A 19,202-nucleotide genomic window follows, 5' to 3' on the forward strand; every position below is an offset into this window, starting at 1 on the left:
CATCATCCTTCCACCTTCTATCCACTCATCCTCTCATCCATCCAGCCATATCCATGCATCTATCCACCCATCCATTCTGTCCATCCATCCATCCATCCATCCATCCATTTATCCATTTTCTGTCTTTCTATCCATCCATTTATCCATCTATCTATCCATCTATCCATCCATCCATCCTTCTATCCACTCATCCTTCATCCATCCATCCATCCAGCCCTCTGTCTATCCATCCTCTATCCATACCTCATCCACTCATCCATCATCCATCTGTCCATCCATCCATCCATCCTTCCATCTATCCATCTCTTCATGAAGCTCTTTCTCTCACCTCCTCTCCAATCATTTAGCAAATATTTATTTAATGCATTGTGTGCCCAGCTCTCTGGTAAGTTCCTAGAGAGGCACAGAAGATTATCCACGTTGCTGAGAAAAGAATTAACCACCCCTCAATAAGCCCACTACATACACCTGCTATGGATAAGGCCCTGTGAATCCCTGAGTGCAGATAATGATGAGGGCAAGGTCTCTCTGCCTTTTCTATCTGTGCCCAGCTTACAGATAAGGCAAAGCAAGACCTTTGCTGCGAGGCCAGAGTGGCTGTGGGTGAGCTGAGGGATCCATGCAGAAGGAGCCAGGACACAGATACGCAGGGAGCTGAGATTTACAGCTCTGTCCATCTGGTCACCCAGAGGAGACAGATGAGTGTCTGAGGGTGTACGTGCCTGAGAGTGGTGCATATTTGTGTGTGTGAACAACGGAAACAAGAATTTCCTTGAATAATTGGCCTGCACATGAATGTCCACACAAGAGCAACATTTGCACACACACGTGCACATGTGTGTGTGAGTTGTGTGCACCTTTGTGAATAGATGAACTCTGGGAATGCCAGTGCATGTGCAGGCACTGTGTACAGGTGAGTTCCAACTGAGCCAGGTACCTGTCTCTATATGTGTGTATGTGCAGGGATGACCCTTGACCTGCATGTACATGTGTTCTGTCTTGACTGTACTAATTCTGCCTTTCTGAGGCTACAACAGAAATCAGCCTTGACCAAATGATTTGGCTGGGGTGTGGCCAAGGCCTCCAGAGGCACAGGGATGCTGCCTCCCAAGCTGGGATCTGTGGCTGTGGCCAGTCCAAACCCCTGGGATCTGTAGGATCCAGAAGCAAGAGGAAGATGGAACGAATACTGCATGAGGAATTACGAGGCCTGGCTCAACACCTGTTCTGTCACCTGCCCACAGGGGACCCTGTAGCATTCCACATGCTTCCCCAAGGTTGGAGGTTTCTGCCTAGGGCAGGTGGGTGGAGCCAAAAGGTGATAGGCATGGCCTGAGGATGAGGCCAGGGAGGCCAGGTGGGCAGTGCCAATCATTGAACCATGGGAGGCCGTATTGCCTAGTGGCTCAAATGACAGAGGTTCAAATCCCGCACATGCCAATTTTTAACGTGTGATCTGGGGCATCCCACCTCATCTATTCAAACCTGTTTCCTTGTCTGTAAATTGGGGATCGTAACAGCACCTATCTGAGGAGCTGTTATGAAGGTTAAAGGAGAAATGCGTACAAAGTGGCTAGCTAGTACTGTGCCTGGCACATTGTGAGCTCGAGAGATGTGGGTTTGGAAGCAGTGGAAGACTAGGATTGGGATTTAGTAAGCAAACATGGCCTTTGATGCGGGCAGGAGGAGATGGAGCAGCAGATGAGGTGGCTGCAGTCCCAGTTACCTCCCACTTATGTGGCCCTGGGCATGTCACCTGACCTTTCTAGACCTGCTTCCTTGTCTGTAGAATGGGGAAAACAAAGTTCAGCTTCCTCCAGGGCTGCTGCTAAAAGGATGAAGTGAGACAGTGTTCTTTAAGATGGTGGTTACAGAGCACGCAGGGGCTTGGCCCTCGACATTCCCAAAGGATGTGCAAATGCCCTGGGGTCTCTCTGGAGTGTCTGAACTCTGTGCCCCTCTGCTTACCAGGCTCCAGGGTGGGTGATGAGAGGAAAGTTAAGTCTGTCTAGGGTCTGAGCTGAGCCCTGGGGGACTGCCAGCCTTCCTCTGAAGTCACTTGGCCTCCAGGCTCCCAGTTGGTAGAGCAAAGTTGGTGGCAGCCAGCCCGGCCCTGCCTTGGGTCTGCCCCTTCCTCCGTGTGAGGGTAGGACCATTCCCATCTCTGGCTTTGGGGAGACTGTGCAGCCCTGGCCACACCAACTCTACCACTGGGAGCCTGCCTTACCCGGACTCCAGGGTCCATCCCGTTAAGAAGCCTCATTCTTAGAGGGACAGTAGGAATAGAAAGAGGAAGAGCCAGTGTTTACAGAGAGCTTGTTCTATCCTGGTCCTGTTCTAAGCATTTTGTGCTCATTTTCCATTTAACTCTCACAACAACTCTATGAGGCTGGTAGTGGTGGTATCTGCATCTTACAGATGATGGAACTGAGGCTCTGAGAGACTGCACCACTTCAAAGATCACACAGTTCATAAGTTGCGGAGCCAGGATTCAAACCCAGGCAGTCTGAGCCTAGCTCCCAGCCACCCCTGCAGGCTCCTAGAGGATAACCCTTTGTACATGCACAACATTTTAGAGTGCACGAGGTGCTCTACACCCCAAATTCTACATTGATCCCATGTTCTGCTCCAGGCAATATAAGCGATCTGTCCAAGGGCACACCGCCGAGGCAGGTGACAGTTTCCCTGAGTCACAGCAGCCACTGCCTCCCCTCCTTACTTCACACCATGCCAGCCTCTCACACCAACCTCTCCAGCTATTCCTGTGGGTGGGCTGAGAACTCTGGCTTTTTAAACAATTGATACATAATATTTGCACAGATTTATTGGGGTACCTGTGATGTTTTGCTACATGCATAGAATGTGTAATGATCAAGTCAAGCTGTTTAGGGCATCCATCACCTTCAGGATTTCTCTTTTCTGTTTTTTTGTTTTTCGTTTTTTTGAGATGGAGTCTCGCTCTGTCTCTCAGGCTGGAGTGCAATGGCGCAGTCTCGGCTCACTGTAACCTCCGCCTCCCAGATTCAAGCAGTTCTCCTGCCTCAGTCTCCCAAGTAGTTGGGATTACAGGTGCCCACCAGTACACTTGGCTATTCTTTGTAGTTTTCAGACAGCGCCGTGTTGGCCGGGCTGGTCTCAAACTCCTGATCTCAGGTGATTTGCCCACCTTGGCCTTCCAAAGTGCTGGGATTGCAGGTGTGAGCCACTGAGCCTGGCCCAGTATTTTTCATTTCTATGTGTTGGGTACATTTCAAGTCCTCTCTTCTAGCTATTTTGAAATATACAATACATTGTTGTTAGCTGTAGTCACCCTACTCTGTTATCAAATACTAGAACTTACTCCTTCTATCTAACTGTATGTTTGCACCCATTAACCAACCTCCCTTCATCCCCCTCCCTGCTTCCCTGCCTCTAGTAGCCATCATTTGACTCTGTCTCCATGAGGTCAAGCTTCTTAGCTCCCACGTATGAGAACATGTGATGTTTGTCTCTCTGTGCCTGGCTTATGTTACTTGGTAAAATGACCTGCAGTTCCATCCATGTTGCTGTGGATGACAGGATTTTATTCTTTCTTATGGCTGAATAGTATTCCACTGGGTATATATACTATATGTTCTTTATCTGTTTATCCGTTGATGGCTACTTACGTTGATTCCATATCTCGGCTATTGTGAATGGCGTTGCAATAAACATGGGAGTGCAGGTATCCCTTTGATACACTGATTCCTATCTTTTGGATAAATATGGTCGTTCTAATTTTCGCTGGCTTTGAATAATAATGAGAACAACAAAGCGAGCACCCTCACTTGTGGACCACCTACTGTGCGCTGGCAGGCATGACCACACCCATTTCTTTCAAGTGCTTTAGCTATGAGTGTTCTCCTTCTATAAATGTGGAAACTGAGGCACAGAGAAGTCACTGTCCCAGAGTCACATGCAGTGTGTGTCATGGAGGAACCTGCATTGGTCCTGCCTGTGCCTCTGGCCACTCTGTGCGCCTTATCCTTGTCAGCCTCTCCCAGTGACCAGCCCATGGCCCAGCACACAGTAGGAGCTTGCCAGGCCCTGTCTAGGTAGCCAAGGAAACACCAGGAAGCCAAACTTTCCTGACGACCCTGCCAACTTCAAGGGCACCCAACAGGCTACAGAACCTGCCTCTCCCTGGGGTGGAGCCGAAGGGCCAGCGAGGGCAGGGCTGTGACATTTCTTATTACGGCCTCCGTCAACGGCCCTCCCTGTCCCTCTGTCTTTACGCATCTCCCCTCCTCCGCCTCGTGCCCATGCCTGGGCTCTAAATGTCTCAAATTAGATTAATTGGGAGTTGGCAGGAGATGTGGTGGTGATGCCAACCGGTAAACAATCTCAGCCGTCAGCGCCTCGTCAGCTCGCAGCCCCAGAGGAGGACCCTTCTAGACACAAATTCTTATTAGACTTGTCAGATCTATTAAAATTCTTTTCACACTTCTGCGTTCTATCAGCCCCATCGTTAGTACGGCCCTGGCCTCTGGGAACACCAGGGCCATATTAATCTTCCGTGTGCCCCATCCCTGGGCCCCTGCCCCCACCCCTCCAGAGATGAGGGAAGACAGACAGGTGGATGGACAATGGCCAGAGCAGGAAAAGGAGTGAGGGTGTCCCTGGGAAGATGAGAAGCCCATGGAGAGGAGGGGGAGGACTCTGGTGCCTAAGGGTTTGGCCCATGTGTATGCTCGCTCAATGCACACCTGAAGGTGGCTCTCCAGGGATCAGGCTGCAGGTGTGGCTGTGTACACATCGGTATGGGCTGCCGGGAGGCCTTGGGCAAACAGCCTCTCTGGATCCCAGTTCCTCATCCGTCCAATGGGAATAACCACGTGCACTGCATAGGGTGGCATGAGGATGAAATGCCAGACCCATAGTAGATGCTCAATAAACGGCCATTCCTCCTTCCTTTACACATGCACATTTTGTATATTTGTATCTTAAAGCTGTGTGTCTACACATTAGTGAACACTCATATATAAACCCCTCTCTCTGCGTGTGCATCTGTCCATATGCAGGTGCATGTGAAGCCGTGGACGTGAATCCACGCGTGGGTGGGCTCAGGTGTGTATCGCTGCTGAGTGGCCTCCACAAATCTGTGATTTGAAGTTAGGAGACTTTGGGTCCACCATTGCCATGCTGTGGGATTTTGGAGAAGCTACCTAGCCTCTCTGAGCCTCATTTTTGCACCTGCAACCTGGGGACAAATAACTTAGAGAATGACATGAATGAGGAGCACGCATTTTGCCCAGTGCCCTGTGGGATGAACTTGGGCAGAGGACAGGCGTCAAGGGATGACAGGTGGACCTGGGCATACATGGGCACAGTCCAGGACATGGGACTGTTGCACACACGCCGGGGCATCCCATCCACAGATGGATTAAGTTGCCCAGGGATGTGGGGCAAGTGGTTAGTGGGAACACGATGTGTCTCGGGGCCTCCAAAATGCCAAAGGAGAGGGAGGTGGTGCAATGGAAACACTCTGAGATGGCTAAGTCTAATCTGTGGCCTCCATTTCACAGATGGGAAGACTGAGGCTCAGAGAGGCAAGTGTGTGGCTGGCCCACACTAATTGGTGGCAGAGGAGGGGACTTTTCCTCCAGTCCTTCCCTCTCAGCTCAGGCCTGGAGTCTCTGTGGGGTGAGGTGGGGCCTGTGCTGGGCTCCCTTTGGGGAGGGCTGGAGAATGTGGCCAAGAGGAGCTCTGAGCTATTCCCAGAGAAGCCAGGGCAGCAGGGGTGGAGCTGGAAGGGGAGTGACAGGAGGAGGAGAAGGGAGTGGAAGGAGAGGATGGAAAGGAGAAGAATGGAGTTGGGGGAGGTGGGGGAGGAGGAAGCTGCTCTGGCTGGCTTTGCCCAAGCAAGAGAACAAACCCTCCTTTCTCGCCTCCTAGGCCTCTTCCCTTTTGATCCCCTCCCCTGCCGCCCCCATGCTGACTTTGGGGTTAATTTTATTTCCGAATTGAGCAGGCTCCCCTGGATCAGGGCACCGAGCTTTGGTGTGACTAACCCCCGCCCCAGGCCGGCGCTGCTGCTGCCGCTGAGGTCACTCTAAAATATTTATCAAGAGCATGTGTGCCCTGCTCCATGCCCAGGAACATGGGCTGGGTCAGGAGGTCACCCTGGGACCCTCCGGAAATTCTCCCATGCACATGCATGCACCCTGCTCTCAAATATACACGCAGACCCCCACGCACACATTCATACACACACAGTTATACATGGTATATGTCTACACCCAGATGTACATCCATACACACGTACACACAGTCACACCTATGACATACCCAAACATGCACTCATACGCTCACCCCTGTTTACACACTGCACACAGAGTATGTGTGTCCAAACACAGGTACTCCCAAACACAATCACTGAAGCATGTGTACATGCCCCAATGCACGGCTATACACATGCACAGTCACACATTTACACACTCAAATGCATCTATACACACGCATACGTGTTCATTATACATATCTACAAATTGACACATGCATACCTACGTCAAACATGCAGGTACACATAAAGACACACTCAACCATATGTACAGACTTGAATGCACATTTAAACATGTTTGTTTAAGCAGACACATATACTTACATATATGTGTGCGCACATGTGTTCATACACACAAACAGATGTGCACATCACGTGTGCACAATATGCTCATTTATGTGCACGCATGTGAAGTCATATACACATATGCTCACACGTGCCCAATGACACATGCGTGTATTCACGTATATGCAAATGTGCATGCAGTAACACATGGGAGTTGAAATACTCAGATGCATCACATGCACACACACACGAATTGTAACATGTCCCAACATATGTACTCACAAACACCCATATACACATATGTACATACACATACGCAAACATGTACACACACAGGAAGGGTTGTGAACACAGCTGGGAGGTGGAGGCCAACACAGCTGGCCCTCATTTGGCAGTGGAGGCCAATGCCACGTGAGGAGGAGTGGGTTGGGGGGGTGGGCAGGAAGCAGAGGTCAGAAAGGCTGGCCCAGGGCTGGGCTGGGAGAGAGGATGCCCTCAGGGATGGGGCCTCACCCTCTTGCCACACGCCCTTCTGATTAGTTTGACACCAGCAGGTGAGGCCTTTGCAGGGAGGTGCGGCAGGAAGAGTGACTGGTGACCTCCAGTTCCCTGTCCCATCTGGGCGTGCCCCACTGCTGGCCTTGCCAGGTGGCGGAGGCTGTGTTCAGACCTGTGTTTTCCAGCCTTTGGTCTGAGGGTCCACGGTCCCTGCCTCAAGGCAAGGCACAAAGGGGATAGCAGCTGAGATGGGTGCACGGGACCATTGCAGAGTTTGGAGTGGAGGAGAGAGCTGGAAACACAGCTTTCCCATGCCCTGTGGCAGAAAGGGCAGGGTCTCCCACTGAGCTGTCCAGCACGGTGGCCACCAGCAGCCCATGTCTACCAAGCGCTTGAACTGCGGCTAGTGCAACCGGGAAACCGAATTTCAAATGTTGATTTCACTTGAACTAATTTAAAGTCAAAAACCAGTCTTCAATTGGGTTATTTAGTGGTTGGAAAACTTACAATTTGGAACACTTTGGGTGTGTAAGTCTATTTTCTCAATTGTAAACTATATGAAATTTAAATACAGATCAAGTATTTCTGTTGAAAACTCAGTGTCGGAATTAAAATGGGCTGTAAGGGTAAAACACACACAGGATGTCAAAGACATAGCATGAAGAAGAGAATGTAAAATATCTCAATAATTATATATGAATTGCATTTTGAAATGATATTCTTTTGGATGTACTGGGTTAAATACAATGTTAGTAAAAATAATTCCATTGTTTCTTCTCCTTAATTTTTTTTCTTTTTTTTTGGAGACAGTCTTGCTCTGTCACACAGCCTGGAGTACAGTGGCGTGATCTCGGCTCACTGCAACCTCAGCCACCTGGGTTCAGGTGATTCTTGTGCCTCACCTACTTGAGTGGCTGGGATTACAGGTACGTGCCACCATGCCTGGTTAATTTTTGTATTTTTAGTAGAGACAGAGTTTCACCATGTTGACCAGGCCGGTCTCGATCTCCTGGGCTCAAGTGATTCATTTGCCTCAGCCTTCCAAAGTGCTGGGATTACAGGCATGAGCCACCACTCCTGGCCTGTTTCTTCTTATGTTTTAAAATGTGGCCACTAGAAATGTTAAGTGACCACTAGAAATGTTAAGTGTTGTGTTGTGTATTATATTTCTGTTGGAGCCATAGCAGGGGCTTAGCCAGGAGATGTCCTGGGCTTTGCTCAATTCAGTGTCATTTTAGGTGAACTGTTCTGTCTTGCTGGACTTCAATTTTTCCATCTGTAAAATGGACAGTCCCCACCCTGACACCACCTTGTAGCTCTCCACAAACAAGCAGGAGGCCCTGGGGGTGGGAGAATAAATGGGGACGGGGGATGCCCAGGGCACCAGGCACTCACTCTGGCCGTACTGGCCGTACTGATAGCTGGCCACGGGGTCCACGCTGTAGCCGGTGGTGCTGTAGGTGGGTGGGCAGTAGGCCTGGGAGGTGGGCAGGCTATCTCCCGGCTTGATGGAGTCGGCCCGCTGGCTGCAGCTGGCTGAGATGGAGGTGGCCGAGTCCAGGCCGCCATGCAGCGGGGAGATGGAGAAGTCAGCCTGTGGCTGCGGGGGCACTGCGCTGGGGTTGCTCAAGATGCTCATCACCTGTGGGGAAAAGGCCATTAGTGCCAGGCTCACCGGACAGACCCCAGAGACATGAGCACACTGGCACAATGCCAGGCTGGCCCTGGAATGCTCTTTGCCGGAGTTGTTCCCTTGAAATCTCTGTCGCTTCGAGGTCCTCAGTTTACCTGAATTGCGTGCCCTCATGCATGGGATGGCTGCTGGTCTTCGGTGTTTCTCTTGAAGGAGGGTCCTGACCCAGGGATCCTCCTTCCACTGAGAGCTCAGCAGGGCCTTACTCGCCTCTCTAGCTCCAGGGCCTGGCTCTAAGGGACACTCTGGGCCTGTCTATTGAATGAATAAATGCGTGAATGAATGCGTGAATAAACGAACTGGCTAATGAGGCCTCTCCCATCAGTCAGCGAGTTCTCCAAGCTCAGAGAACTGTGCCTCCCCCATCAGACTGGGATGGCCCCATCTTCTAACACGAACGTTACAGCAGGACTCTGAACTGTCTGGGGTCACTGTGTGTGGCTTGCTCTGCCTGCCACTTTTCTGGACTCCGAGCTTCCTGTCCCTTCGACACCAAAGCCCACAGCCAGTGCTTTCAAAGAGGCTTGCAGGCCTCTTCCTTTGATTCTACCAGCTCCTGAGGTCTGTGGCCATCCCCTCCTTCCCTGCCTGGCCGGGTTCCCCAAATAGGAACTCACTGTCAGTGCTGGCAACACAGACTACCAGGGGAAGCTTGTCTCTAGAAACTCAGCTTAGGGGACCTGGATGGAGGTCAGGTGTTCACTTACTGGCATGTTCACTTATTTACTCCACAAACAGGCATGGATGGTGACTCTGGCTCCAGGCTGAGAGCTGAAGGCTCTGAGACTTCAGAGGAGAAACAGCCATGGTCCCTGCCATCGGTGGCGGGAGAGGAGGAGAAAGGGTCTGGGTCGGGTGAGGGAAGCTACTAGCAAAGATCATAGAGACATGGCATTGTGATCCAGGCATCGTATCTATCAAAGGACACAGAGGAGGGCGTCCAGTCATCCCTGGCAGTCCAGGAAATCTGGGGGAGGTGGAACCTGCTGTCCAGCTCTCCAGGAAAGGGGGCGGGAAAAGCAGTGCTTTCCTTGGGCGGGGCTGGGGGTGGCGCAGCAGGAGCTCCTGGAGAGTGAGAGGGCACAATGTACTAGTCAGTTCAGAGCAGAGAAGGGGAGAGGGCAGGAGGGAGAGGGCATCGTGTCCCAGTTAGTCCGGAGGAGGGCAGGGGAGAGGGCAGGAGGGAGAGGCAGGCCCTCGTGAACCTGACCTGCAGGGCCCAGGCCCCTGATGACCTTCTGGTGATGCCGCCCTTTATGGGAGGAAGACCCTGATATGAGGTGGGGACGGCTTTGCTGATAATCTGCCCAGCACCGAAATGGAGAACCACGTGGCAATCCCTGCTGGGCACACAGTTGAGTTCCCTAACTCCCCCTTCAGGGTAAGAAAGCAGGCTGCGGGCATTGGAGCAGTGATCGTTTTGCCGACTAGACACCTTCTGAAGATTTTTACCTTTGCCTTTATTACTGGCTTGTGCCACAGGTATTGAGGCCTCGCCACAGTCGAGGGCATCGATGGATTCTTCGGGCCAGGGACAGACACCGAGCTCTTCCGTTTACCAGCTGTGTAACCTCAGGAGTATCCCTGAGCAGTTAACTCATTTGACCCTCCCAAGCCAAAACCCCACAGAGTTGTGTGAGGCAAAGCTAGGATGCCCATTTCTCAGATGAAAAAACTGAGGCCTGCAAAGGGGGCGTGGCTTCCCTAGATCTCACAGCAGGCCTGACCCTGGCTCACCTGCAAAATGTCAAGTTCAGCTCTCAAGAAAGAATGAGGTTGAGGCATCTGATTACTTTAGAGGGTCTCAATCCGAGCACCAGCAGTAGTTTGTTTCCTGGGCAGCTAAGGGGGGGTGAGTGGGGTGGGGTCCCTTATTCTGGGGGAAGCTTAGGTCCTCTGAAATGTCTTGAGCAGAGCCTATGCCTGATTCTTTCCCCCATGCCCTCAGCCCTGGGGGGTCTCCCCTCCTCCACCTTTTCCCTCTGAGCCAGAGTTCAGACCTCAGAGCTCAGACCAGCTGGGGTTGTCAACGGTCTAGTCTTCATCTCCACGCAGCTAGGGAGATTTGGGTGGGACATAGGGGTGTCATAGGGGTGTGTCAACTTCATCAAGATGGCAAAGACACACTGGAATGTGTTTGCAAGAAGGAGAAAGTCTGCCTGGGAGGCAGGAGGCTGGGCTGGGGAGTGTCTGGAGTCCTCTGGACACTAGCACTACTTTAGGGAGCTGAGGTCTCCCTAGCTCGCTCTGTGTTCAATGTGCTTCTGAGGTCTTTGTCGTGGTCAGGTCAACAGTAGGGTGTTGGGGTAGGAGTATGTGAGGGTGTCTGACACTGCGGGGCTGTGTTTGTTGCTTTCTGTCTGTCAAGATGGGATCTCCTTAGCTTGAAGAGTGTCTAAGGGCTTGGGGATGAGAGCAAGGTCCCAGGGCAAACTCAGGAATCTAACTCTGCCCTGGAGTTCTCAGTCTAGACCTTTTCCTACCCATCTCCTTTCTGGCCCAACACAAACACGGACCCTGCTCCCTGCTCAAAGGAGGCCTGGACTCCAATAATAGACTTAGGGGTTCAGAAAAAACACACAGGCTCCAGATCCCTTCTTTCAGGACAGTCGTCGGGGGCTGGGAGACTCCTGGGAGGGTTTGTCAGCTCCGTGAGATTCCAGTTTGATCCTTCCCTCCTGCCCATTCCCAAGATGCCAAGTCCAGATGGAATGATGGGAGGGGAGGGGTGGGGGGATGGTTAGGAAGCGGATGAGGATGCTTTGAGACAGGCTGAGAGCTACGTGTAGACCCAGTACTCATCCTCTAAGACAGAGACCTACACAGAACTGCCGCCCAATCTGACAATATCACTCAAGAATTATCAATGGCTTCCCATTACCTCTCATCAAAAGCTCCTAGTGACCAGACCTCTAGCTGCCTGTCCCAACTCCTTTCACCCCTTTCTACCTTGCACTTTTACATCCCAGCTCTCCCAAACAATGTGTTATTTCTTGAAGATATCCTTCATTCATTCATGTATTCATCCCACAAGCATTTCGTAGAGTGCTACTCTGTGCCAGTCTGGAGCTAGTGCTGGAGTATTGAGCTCTTTGAGAGCAGGATAAACTGCGTTTTGTTCATCTCTGTAGCCCCAGCGCCTACGTGGTGCTTGCTACATATTCTGAGCTCAGAAAACTTCTGCTGAATTCATACCTATTCCTTTAAAAACATTTACTGAGCACCTATGATATACCAGACACTGAGCCAGGCACTGGGGACACAGCCATGAAAAATGCCAATCCCATGCCTTCCTGGTGGTGTCAGCCTAAGGAACGAAGTTGACAATAAACAAGTGAACGAATAATATAATTTATGATACTGATAAATGCTATGGAGGAAAAATAAGGGGCTATGTGGGATAGTCAGGCAGGACCTCCCCAAAGATGTGATATCCAGCAAGACCAGAAAGAACAGCCCTGAGAGGACCAGACAGGGGAGCTTTCCAGGCAGAGAAACAGCAAGTGCCAAGGCCCCAAGGTCCCTGGGGCTGAGGGGGCTGAACCACAAGATACACTCAGCAGATTTAGGAAATAGCAAGAAGGTGAAGGTGGAGAGTGAAAATTCCAGGAGCTGCAAGCGCTCTTGCAGTCCTTTCTCAGAAGGGGCTTGGGTGGTGCCCGGTGGCTCAGGAGGCCTTGGACCCTTGGCCGTGAACAGACAGCTCACTTTCCCATAATGGGATTTGCTCAATGGGATTTGCCCTGGAACATCAAATCAAATCCACATCTGGGGAAGGTGTGAATGGAGGATGTGCTGCTGCGACTGACTCTCTTCCAGAGCCCCTGGGGGTCTGTGGATCAAAGGGCTTCCATTTCATCCAACCCCCTGTCTCCAGGCAGGGCAGCGTCTAAGCTAATGGGACAGGACCCAACTGGAGAGCGGCGGGAGGGGAGAACACTCACCGATGAAGACCACAGGGCCTGAGTCATATATTGGTCAGTTCATGGACTCCTCAAGCAGATGGGGTATCATTACTCCCATTATGCAGATGGGGAAATTGAGACACGGGGAAGCAAAAGGACTCAGCCGCAACCACACAGCTAGTAAGTGGCAGAGCTGGGATTTGCACCCGGGCCTCCCGGGTCCCTAGCTGTGCTCTTTCCCTGCCACCAACTGTGCTGGAGAGCACACAAGGAGAGGTTTGGCAACCTCACTGCACAGAGCCCTACGGGCCTAAATGACCCTCGCTGGTCTCTGGCTTCCCGGGGACCTCTAGGGCTCCCCTCTTGGCCTGCAGAAGCAGAAAGCATTGGCCCACAGTTAGGAGCACAGCTGAGGTCCGGAGCCTGCAAACTTTTCAACTTGAGGAAGTTCAGGTTTGATGCAGTAATCCACCCCCCTCAAGAATGCTAAGGCCTCTCCCCGGGTGGGTTTGACTTTTTTCCGGGTGACCTTGCTTTCACTAATGTATTACTTCTTGGTACGTTACCGTTACTAACTCAAAATCAATACCGACCTCCACATCTGTAAGGTTTTATCTGAAGGCAAATCTCAGGGCTGTCCGTCAGGCTGACAGACAGCCGTCCCTTCCTCTCCCTTCCTCCTCCATTTCCCCCAACCTGCCATGGCCCCTACCCCGCCCCCAACCCCTTCCTCTCCCTCTGCTCCAAATCAGTCCCAGCCTCGACCAGACTAAATCAATAAGAGGCCAGCCTCACCCTCCCTTCCGCCCGCTGGGGAGAGGCTTGCTGGTTTGGGGGTGGGGGCCCCCCTTCCACAGCCTCTGCTTACCTCCCTCTCCCCCGGGACGTGCCGGCCCGTTCCCCTACTTTAAAAGAAGGGGATGGGAAAAATGTAATTAATTCCCTCCGTTCCTGAGCTGGCCCCGAGGGCCTGGGACTGAGGAGGCTGAGCTTCGAGATCTGCATCCTCTGTGATAACCGAACGTGGCTTTGGGAGCGCGGCTGCAATTAGAAGGGGCAATCGTCATCACTGGGGCTCTATGGCAGGGTTTGTGGTGGGTGGGTGGGGGCCGCAGCAGGGTGCAGAGGGAGAGGGAGGCACAGGGCCCACAGACTGAAGGTCAGGATAGGGGTGGGGGTCAGGAATCAGGTCAAGGCTGCAGGGACCAGCGGCAGGTCACGGAGCCCCACCTCTGCACTGAGAAGGACCCCGAGGCTCTAAGAGGGACAACAGTTTCCCCGAGGGCACTGGGCCTGGGCCAGTCAGTGCTCAGAAGGGCTTTTCTGCAGCATGGGGGCCAGAATATCTGCCCTGACTAGCTGTGACCCTGGGCAATTTCTTTAACCTTCTGTGCCTCAGTTTTCTCATCTATAAAATGGGTATGATGATAATCGTAGCTACCTAGAGAGTTATTTTAAGGATTAAGTGAGTAAATGTACACTGGATGTACCATGCCTGTTGCATTGTTAGTTCCCGGTAAATATCAGCTGTCCTCCTCCCCTTCCTTTTTCAACTCCCTGACATCTCTTCTGCCTGGATTAGAAGGGAAGAGGCAGGTGGCTCAGGGACCTCGCCTGAGATGGAAATGAGCACTTGGAAGCGGACTCTGGGAACACCTCTCAGTCAGGGCCATGCAGTTTTTCATCTTTTTCTGCCACGGGGGCCACCACCCAAGGGGTGCTTTCTGAATGAAGCATTGCTCTGTCCCCTTAGAACTGTTCCGTCCCCATGCAGAAGCTGGGGCCTGCACACTGGAAAGGGAGCCAGGAGTGTGTGGCTTTGACAAGTTGTACCCCGCTCTGGCCTGAATGTGCTCCCCTGTAGAAAGAAGGAACCATCGAAGCACAAATCCTTGGAGTCTCCCAGTCTCAGCTGAGCAAGGCCTAGAATCCGCACAAATCCACAACACACACTGCACAGGGCAGCCCACACCACACCCTGCAGAACACACACCTGAATCCAGGACGATGAGTTCACTGGAAACATCTCTGGTCCCGATCGTCCAGTAGCCTTTCATCAGAGCCCCAGTTATCTAGCAGCATAGTGTTGCCCATCTGCACGCCCACTTTCTCAAACTCATCCAACACACACACACACGCACACACTTGCATGTAAATACACCCAAATATGCACATGAAAAGTGGGAGGCAACTTGGAGTTTGCTGCATGTTCACAGATGCGGAAACTGAGGCTCAAAGAGGGGGAGTGACTTGGCACCCCCGGGATTACTGCCACTCCCTCCTGCCCCCAGTCTTGGGTGTGGTTCCAAAAGGATCTGCTGGCTTGACCCACAGAGCACTTTTATCTCCAAGCCTCAGGTCCACCTCCAGCCCTGGCTCACCATTTTGACTTCCACAAGAGGTGAGAAAAGGAGAAATTTTCAGAGCCATCTGTTCCCGTTGTCAGAACACAGCTTGCCAGGAGTAGAAGGCATTGTCTGTCTGAATTGCATGGAAGTGTCTCTGTGGACCAAGAACTGTCCGCAGACTGGGAGATGACCTGGGGCAGCCCAGCTCACAACTTGCCTTGGTTCCTAAGGGTCTGGGGCCTGGAATCCACCTCTACCTCCAAGCAGATCCTGTCAGAGCAGGCTGAGGACTGGGCAAGAGGGACGGGCGGGCAGCTCCCCTGGGTCTGTCTGCTCCATCACTGGTTCTCCATCTTGACTGTCCACTGGAATCACTGGGGAGTCTGGGGGGTCAGGAGTTTTTTTTTGTTTTGTTTTTTTGAGACGGAGTTTCACTCTTGCTGCCCAGGCTGGAGTACAGTGGCGCAATCTTGGCTCACCGCAACCTCCACCTCCCAGGATTCTCCTGGCTCAGCCCCCCGAGTAGCTGGGATTACAGGCATGCGTCACCATGCCTGGCTAATTTCTTTCTTTTAGTAGAGATGGGGTTTCTCCATGTTGGTCAGGCTGGTCTCAAACTCCTGACCTCAGGTGATCTGGCTGCCTTGGCCTCCCACAGTGCTGGGATTACAGGCGTGAGCCACCGTGCCCAGTCAGGTTGGGAGTTTTTTAAGCTCCCGGGTGATTCTAATGAGCAGCCAAGTTTGGGAGCCACTAGTCTCAAGACATCACTGTGAATTGCCACACACACGTAATACCATGACACATCTATATTCATACAGGCGAAGATATGGGATGCACACAAAACACACCCAGACACCCACGCAGGAAGACACACACATTACAGATGCACCAACAGGAACACGCAGAGAATGACATCCATGAAAACCCACACATACACGCCCCGCTGGCCACAGATCCACCGGCCTCCCCGACACACACACACAGAGGTACACAGACCCTCATGCACCCACACACTGCCACCCCACAACTCCGCCTTTGCCAGCTCACTCACACAAACCTGTGTGCCCCTTCACCCTCCTCCAGCCCCCAGGGGACACCCAGACACACACATGTCCCTGCTGGCGGCTGCCTGTCCCCAGCCCCACACTGAGATTAGTGCAAGCTAGAAATCACCTACCCAGGCAGCTGCTCACCCTCGCTCCCTCTCCTCTCAATTCTCCACTAAGAGGATCTGGACCCTCCCTCTCCTTCCCCCCTGTGGACAGCGGTAATGGGCTTCGGGTGCTGACTTGGAGCTTCCAAACAAGATTTCCTGCAGGTCTCCCTGTCCCCCACCTTCCACTTCAGCTTCCATCTCTGCTTATGGCCTCCACACGCCACCCCCTCCACTACCAGCATCTCACACCGAAGCCCTGCACCTGCCTTGTGGGCAAGAGGCTCCCCTTCCTTCTGACTACTGGTTCCCTTTCATTTTCACCCTTGAAGCCTTCCACGAATGCTTTTCTAAGCCTGGCTGATGGCATTCTCTTGCACAAGCACAGCACTTTACAGTTTGTGAAGTATTTCCCTTTAAGCCTCATAACGACTCTGGGAAGCACTGTTACTCCCTTTTTCAGATGAGAAGACTGAGGCTTTGCAGCTCACCCAGAATCCCCTGGGGGATGAGTGGCAGGATCGGGGCAAGGACCCTTGACTCTTGACTTCTGGTCTGATGCTAAAAGGCGATCGCCTTGTGCCTGGCTGTGGCCTTCATTTACCATAGGTGGCTTAGGGTCATTTATGAACTGAGTGTTAACTCTGTGTGTGTGTGTTTGTGTGTATGTGCCTGTGTGAGACAGAGAGGGAGAGAGGGTGTGTGCATGTGTGAGTACTGTATGTGCATGTGTGAGTACTGTGTGTTCATGCATGCTTGTGCACATGGAAGTACTGCATGTGTGTTGTATGGATGCTTCTAAGTCCTTGTGTGACGTATGAGCATTGTGTCTTTGCATGTGCCTGTGTGTTATACGTGCATGGGAGTATTGTATGTGCATGTGTAGAATTTTTGTGTGCATGTGCAAGTACTTGTGTGTGTATGTGTGAATTTTGTATGTGTGCTTGTGTGAGTATTGTGTGCATGAACATTGTGTGTGCATAATTATTGTATGTGCACACAGTAGCTACTACTGTGTGTGCATGTGTGAGTGTTGCCTGCGCGTGTGTGTGCATGTGAGCATTGCACATGTATGGGGCACAGATCCTGTGTGCCCCAACCCAGAGTACAGGCTGAAGCTTGGGGACCTTGGAAGCTCAGAGGATACATGGTGAACACCGGGTCATTGCCATCTCTGACTAGGGTAGGGGCTACCCACCCACAACTCTGTTGCGGTTTCTCCTCCTCCCACGTGCAGTTTGATACACAGACTTGGAAAGACTCATGAGGCTGGCTCTGTCTGAGTGAAGAGGAAAGCACAGGGGGTAATTTGTGAAACTGCAGCAGAAGACATCCGACTGAGACTTTGTCTACTGTGTGAGGGAGAGACCCCGGGAGGTGCAGCCAAAAGAGGCTGTGAGGTTCCTGTGTTCAAGCCTTACCCCATGGAAACTTTCAGTCTCACTAAGGCCCAACCCTCCGCCTGGGAACAGACTGAGCCTCACCCTGTTTGTTGTTTTCTTGTGGCCATGACGTGCCTGGATTTGGCAGGAGCTGCCTGGGGACAGACTTGGCGTCTTATTCCCAGTGCTTGGGACACAGAAGGCACCCAACAAACATTTGCTAAGCGAGGAAATTCACGAATGAAGAAACAAATTTATCTTTTTATCCTGAGCACAGGGTCTAGCACAGAGTTGGTTGAAGGAAAAGAATAAATTGAGGGGTCATATGGCAAACATCCACCAACCCAGTGGGTTTCTAAGAGCCCCCTCCCCATCCCAGGGGTCCTTGGAGGCTTTTAGTTAAGGACTGTCTGGAGGTGAGGTGGGAGCGGAGGGAGGAACGGAATAGCTTTCCACTCATTGTCCAAGAAGTCAAAGACACACACGCGCGCGCGCACACACACACACACACACTCTTCCAATGTCTGTTTTATAAGATGTCTAGAGGTGAGGTGGGGGTGGAGGGAGGAACAGAATAGCTTTTCACTCATTGTCCAAGAAGTCAAAGACACACACACACACACACACACACACAAACGCAAACACACACACACTCTTCCAATGTCTGTTTCATAAGATGTCTAGAGGTCAGGTGGGGGTGGAGGGAGGAACAGAATGGCTTTACACTCATTGTCCAAGAAGTCAAAGACGCACACACACACACACACAGACACACACTTTTCCAATGTCCGTTTTACAAGATGTCAATCTCCAAATATCTGGAAACATCTAGAAATATCTGGAAACACCAGATGAAGGCTTTGCCCCTCATCCAGGGCAGATCTTTGGGTCGGCCTGAGTCTGAAGGTGCCCATGCCAGGATGGGTCCAAGGGCTCAGGGTCCCTGGTGGGCACTGGCGCTAAAAGGGTGTAGTGAGATTCAGAAACCATCTCTGATGGCTCGATAAATGGCGGACGAGGGATTAGAGCGACTCTGCTCGGAGCGGCGGGGCTTGGGGGGAAGGGGACGATCGCCGGGAAAGATATGACTATTTAAAGATAATGATTGCATAAATTTAATTAGCACACTTTCACGCGGCAAATGGCCGTTTTGTAATTAATGTATCTGGCCTTACTAAGCATGAAAGATCCCATCTCCTCCCCCTCCCTTCCCTGCTCCCCCTCCTCTGCAGTCCTAATGAAAGACAGAGAGCAAGTGACAGAAACAGTTTGTCAGCGGCTCCAGGTGTCAGGGGCCTAATTGGCCGAGCTGAGGGGAGGAGGGGCAGGCAGGAGGAAGGAGAGGGGAGGGAGGAGGGCCTCCTTGACTCTGGTCCCCCGCCCAGGTTGGAAAAGGAGGAGGTCTGGGCTCTCAGGCCCCCTGGCGTGGCGGAGTTGGGGCGGGGGGCATCTCCACCTCAGTAATTGGTGGAGACGAGGATGCAGATTGGCTGTGGCAGGGACTGAGCAGTGGCAGGGAGGCCTTGTTAGTACCTGGGCAGACAAGCTGGCACATATCACAATGTGTTAAGGACTCAGGGCCGTGATAGCTCAGGCCCAGCTTGCCCCCTCCCAGGAACAAAATCCCTTCAGTGGAA

At 52.1% G+C, this 19,202-nt stretch overlaps 1 protein-coding gene across 6 annotated transcripts in view; it reads right to left on the reverse strand.

The window, feature by feature from the left end:
* PAX7 (paired box 7) overlaps positions 1-19,202 on the reverse strand; it is a 118,005-nt gene that overhangs the window by 4,203 nt on the left and 94,600 nt on the right. For 4 of the 6 annotated variants that reach the window (XM_077988720.1, XM_077988710.1, XM_077988726.1 and 1 more), the window contains exon 8: positions 8,477-8,723. In XM_077988720.1, the coding sequence (XP_077844846.1) occupies positions 8,477-8,723 (247 nt within the window). Of the gene's footprint in view, positions 1-8,315; positions 8,724-19,202 lie in introns of those variants that run through there. The other 2 variants (XM_077988706.1, XM_015126048.3) reach the window with 1 other exon arrangement.

The sequence above is a fragment of the Macaca mulatta genome, chromosome 1, assembly GCF_049350105.2.
Source record: "Macaca mulatta isolate MMU2019108-1 chromosome 1, T2T-MMU8v2.0, whole genome shotgun sequence".
In the NCBI taxonomy this organism is placed as follows: Eukaryota; Metazoa; Chordata; class Mammalia; order Primates; family Cercopithecidae; genus Macaca; species Macaca mulatta.